Source organism: Agrilus planipennis, unplaced genomic scaffold, assembly GCF_000699045.2.
Source record: "Agrilus planipennis isolate EAB-ADULT unplaced genomic scaffold, Apla_2.0 scaffold454, whole genome shotgun sequence".
Classification (NCBI taxonomy): Eukaryota; Metazoa; Arthropoda; class Insecta; order Coleoptera; family Buprestidae; genus Agrilus; species Agrilus planipennis.
In genome coordinates, this window is record NW_020439107.1 from 12688 (window position 1) to 16995 (window position 4308).

Sequence of the window (4308 nt, forward strand, 5' to 3'; positions counted from 1 at the left end):
GTCTATTAGCTTAACAATCGGTCACACGTAACCATGAGTGTGTTAAAATTAGTGATCCTTTTCACTTGTTTACTTCACAGTTTAATTGAAGCTGAAGTTGTTTATAATGGTAGTTCTACGGCCAAGGACGATTGGTGGAAACATACAACATTCTATCAGATTTATCCTCGATCCTTCAAAGATAGTGATGGCGATGGACTGGGCGATTTGAATGGTATTATTAGTAAATTACAATATCTGGTAGATGCTGGAATAACGGCTACATGGCTTTCGCCAATTTCTAAATCTCCTGGAGTCGACGCTGGATATGATATTAGTGATTTTAGAGATATTGATGAAAAATTCGGTACCATGAGTGATTTCGATCGGCTTATTAAGGCAGCCCACGAACTTGGCATAAAAGTTATTTTGGACTTTGTTCCGAATCATGCCAGCTATCAACACGTGTGGTTCCAGTTATCGAAAAACAGAACTAAGGGGTACGAAGACTATTTCATTTGGAAAAAGGGCTATAATTCAACAACACCTCCTAATAATTGGGTTAGTGCAATATTCCAAATTTCTTATTTTGACTTTTACTAATAAGTAGTTTTTGATTAATAACAGTCGGAAATGTACGAACATTCCAAATATATCATAGGTATGATATAAAAGAAGTTTGCATTACTATTTCACTGTAAGCAATACGATAAAAGTATATCTCAAGAGTACTACCATTTAAATTTAATGAAAATCCCATTTCTATGAGTGTATTCCTTTAAGTTTTCTCATAATAGGTAAGATTTTTGAAGTGGGTTTTTGTATTGTTGATACAAAACTTTAAATCTGAAACTCAATCAACAAAGAATAGAAGGTTACAGATAAGGTGGTAGTAGAAAGAGTAGGAGAATAGAGAACGTTATGGAAATTAATAGAAAATAACGAGATAGGTTGGTCGGACTCTGTTTTAGACAAAAAGGGTCAGGTAGAGACATATTACAATCATCAGCGTCATCATTATCATCATCATCATTATCATCATACTACTTCAATAGAAGGAATTATTTTCTATGAATTGGGTAGTTCTTTGAAACTATTTGCACCAATTAGCTGTTATAAAAAATATAAGAATTAAATCGAAAATAAGTGGATAGTATGTATGACCTGTAATTATGTTCTTTTATTTTACTTTATGAAGCTGTCTAGATTCGATTATTCCGCCTGGGAATATGTAGCCGAGAGAGACGAATATTATTACCATCAATTTACCACTTCACAACCTGATTTGAACTTCAGAAATCCTAAAGTTGTACAAGAAATGAAAGTAAGCGATAACTGTTTAACTGTTTATTTAAGATTAATTATTAAAAATNTTCGCAAAATCGCAATCAATCATGCCATCACGTTTGCCGTGATATCGGCATCATCTGGCCATTATTCGACGATATCGTGGCACTTTTCCTAATGGATTAAACCATTACAACAGCGAATAGATGAAGGAGTGCTCAACCCGTTTTTCAGATAACAATAGCGCCGATTGTGATTAAATTATTTACCATTTTTTTGCTGTTTTAATGACTTACAAAGGCGTTTCGAAATCGCGTTTTTCATCTCAAGACGCTAACATTGAATTTCACGTTAACGCAATTCCAATTTTTCGAAATAAGTATTTAATTTCATAATAGAATCTTAACAATCATCACTAGTGATTCACGAAGCCCGGCAGTTGCCCCATACGCATTTTTAGTGAACATAGAATACGAGACCATTAATATGATTGCTGGTACATGTTTCTTTCGACTTTCGACCTACCCAACTCCGAATTGCTATTATTATCTACAGGTACAGTATGTATTCACTAGTGGTAAATTAACGAGGAAAAATTGTTGCTGCTGTCTTGCCCTCGCCGGGAATCGAACCCGGGACCTTTGATTTTACGCACCAATGTTCTATAAAGCCAAAGGTCCCGGGTTCGATTCCCGGCGGGGGTGCGACAACAGCAACAATTTTTCCCTCATTAATTTGAGGTAGTTTGTAATGGGTAAATTGAGAATCGAAAAAATGATTTCAAATTAATAAGTATCTATGAAGAAGTTCTAGATATCAGTAATAACCAACATGTAAGAAATTACCGCAGGTGCCTATTTATTGAATTTGTATTATTTATATTCGGTAGTTAGAGACAACTTCTATTCATATTCATGTTGCAACATACAGCTTACATTTGGGGAAGAATATTGGAAAATTCCTAATACATTTATACGTTCGCTGATACCAATACCTAAGCCATATCCTTGTAGATTAAGGTATTGGTAGATTTTGTTTTATTTTCATGAAAATGTAGCACATCGTATTTATACGGTTACTTCTTGTTAGAATAAATATGTAATTGAAAACTCCCTTTCCATAGGGTGCTCATGACCGAAGCATATTCAAATATAAGCGTCGACATGCTACATTATGGCAATGGAACAGTTGAAGGAGCTCATTTTCCTTTCAATTTCTTTATCATAACCGATACCGAATACAACAGTACTGCAAATGAGATTATTTCGGTAATAAAGAAATGGTTTCAACACATGCCAAGCGGACATGTATCTAATTGGGTGGTAAGAAGATATCTATAAACATGGTAGTTTGTTTTTTGCACGTCAATCGATTAGTCTATAGCTTCAAAGAATTCACAAGCGACACGTGACTCAGTATAAAAAAGACAGTTACTTAATTGCTTCTTCTTCTACTTCTTCTATCACATATCGTATTAGGTGAATATTGTTTCCTTATTGGGTTTTAGTTAGGAAACCACGATAGAGATAGAGTAGCGACCCGTCTTGGAGTTGAGAATGTAGACGGATACAATATGATGGTAGCCTTTCTACCAGGTACAGCGGTCACTTATAACGGAGAAGAAATTGGAATGGAAAATGGAGAAGTAACATGGGAAGAAGGACAAGATCCGGGCGCTTGCAATGGACTCGAATCAGATTTCAAGACTGTAAGCAGAGATTTTGAGAGGACTCCGTTCCATTGGGATTCGAGTGTTAACGCAGGATTTAGCACGGGAAATAAAACTTGGTTGCCCGTCAGTTCAAAATATAAAACCAACAATCTTGAACTGCAAAGTAAAGATGGTGTAAAAAGTCACTTTCATGTCTACCAAGATTTAATGAAGTTAAGAAAAGAAGATACATTAATTTATGGAAATTTGAACGTAGAGGTTTTAGCCACTTACGTTTTGGCATTTACGAGGGAGTTGGATGGGAACGACACCTACGTTTTTATATTTAATAAGGGAAATTATTCTACTTCAGTGTCACTTTCTTCGTTTAAGTCTCTCAGTGGAAACGTAACAGTAGTTCTATCCAGTACCAACTCATCGAGAAACAAAGGGTAAGATATGCAAAATTGAATACCTTATTTAATTCATTAGGTATTATTTATAACGTTTCAACCAGTAACGCCTTCAGGATTAATCATTCATATGTAAATAGTCAAAAAGTCACTAAACTAGATTTGTTATGGTTTTCAGGGATACTCTGTCAACAGCAAGCATAATTATGGATGCACACGAAGCAATAATTGCAAAATCACGATCAAATGTGTCAGTATGTTGGAACATCTATACTATTCTGTTAATAATGGTATTACTATTTCGAATTTCCTAACAGGACATTAATGAACTTTTTATCTGTTATCTTAAAATATACCGACTTTGTAACTATACTAAATTTATTATATTTTATCAGACTTTTGGAAAATACATACCTTTATCACAATATATTTTAGTTTTTGTATCATTTTTTTCTTTGACTTAGATGCGTGTCTGAGAAAGTGATGGTGAATCTACGTCTTACACTTAAACATCTATATAAATACCTGTTCGTTTAATGCGAAACTCTAAAATCGATTTGTTTCGGATTTTGATTGATGTGCTTTTAATCAATCCTAGGAGTGAGTAAGCGACAAAAATAAATGTTCATCGAAATTTTGTGAATTTATAAATGGATATAATCATATTTTCATAATAAAATAGCGAAATTGCTTGGGAAATGGTTAATAAGGGTAGATAGTGACAGATTTATGAATTTGGACCTGAGGCGGTAAAAATTTAGGAACGTGAAATATTTCATCACCTACACTTCTTATTTTCTCCTTTAAAACACCTATCTTTTTTCGATTATCTTCTTTAATTTACTTTATTCATTTCTGGCTAACAAATTTTGACAATTAAGGGACAAATAACCCTATTGAATGAAATTCTCCTACCTGATAAGTTATTATTGTTCCCATTTACTTTAAATATTGTAAGAGTTTAACAAACCGTCGAAC

The 4308-nt window shown here is 33.9% G+C and overlaps 2 protein-coding genes across 2 annotated transcripts in view; both read left to right on the plus strand.

Annotated features, from left to right (window-relative positions):
• LOC108733286 (maltase 2-like) overlaps window positions 1–4308 on the plus strand; it is a 7296-nt gene continuing 2988 nt past the window's right edge. Inside the window, exons 1-3 of the mRNA XM_025977521.1 lie at window positions 1–540; window positions 1178–1303; window positions 2774–2974. Coding sequence (XP_025833306.1) covers window positions 34–540; window positions 1178–1303; window positions 2774–2974 — 834 coding nt within the window. The 5' untranslated portion in view covers window positions 1–33. The remainder of the gene's footprint in view (window positions 541–1177; window positions 1304–2773; window positions 2975–4308) is intronic.
• On the plus strand, window positions 2034–3757 carry LOC112905339 (maltase 2-like). The gene is made up of 4 exons (XM_025977519.1): window positions 2034–2285; window positions 2390–2588; window positions 2774–3369; window positions 3509–3757. Exons 2-4 carry the CDS (start codon window positions 2397–2399, stop codon window positions 3642–3644), a joined length of 924 nt encoding a protein of 307 aa, XP_025833304.1. The 5' UTR covers window positions 2034–2285; window positions 2390–2396; the 3' UTR covers window positions 3645–3757.

Excerpts from the sequence above, each read along its gene's own strand:
- LOC112905339 (XM_025977519.1), top strand. The coding sequence starts at position 2,397 with ATGACCGAAGCATATTCAAATATAAGCGTCGACATGCTACATTATGGC. Across the intron at positions 2,589-2,773 it reads GACATGTATCTAATTGGGTG|TTAGGAAACCACGATAGAGA; the intron begins GTAAGAAGATAT and ends ATTGGGTTTTAG. Across the intron at positions 3,370-3,508 it reads AACTCATCGAGAAACAAAGG|GGATACTCTGTCAACAGCAA; the intron begins GTAAGATATGCA and ends TATGGTTTTCAG.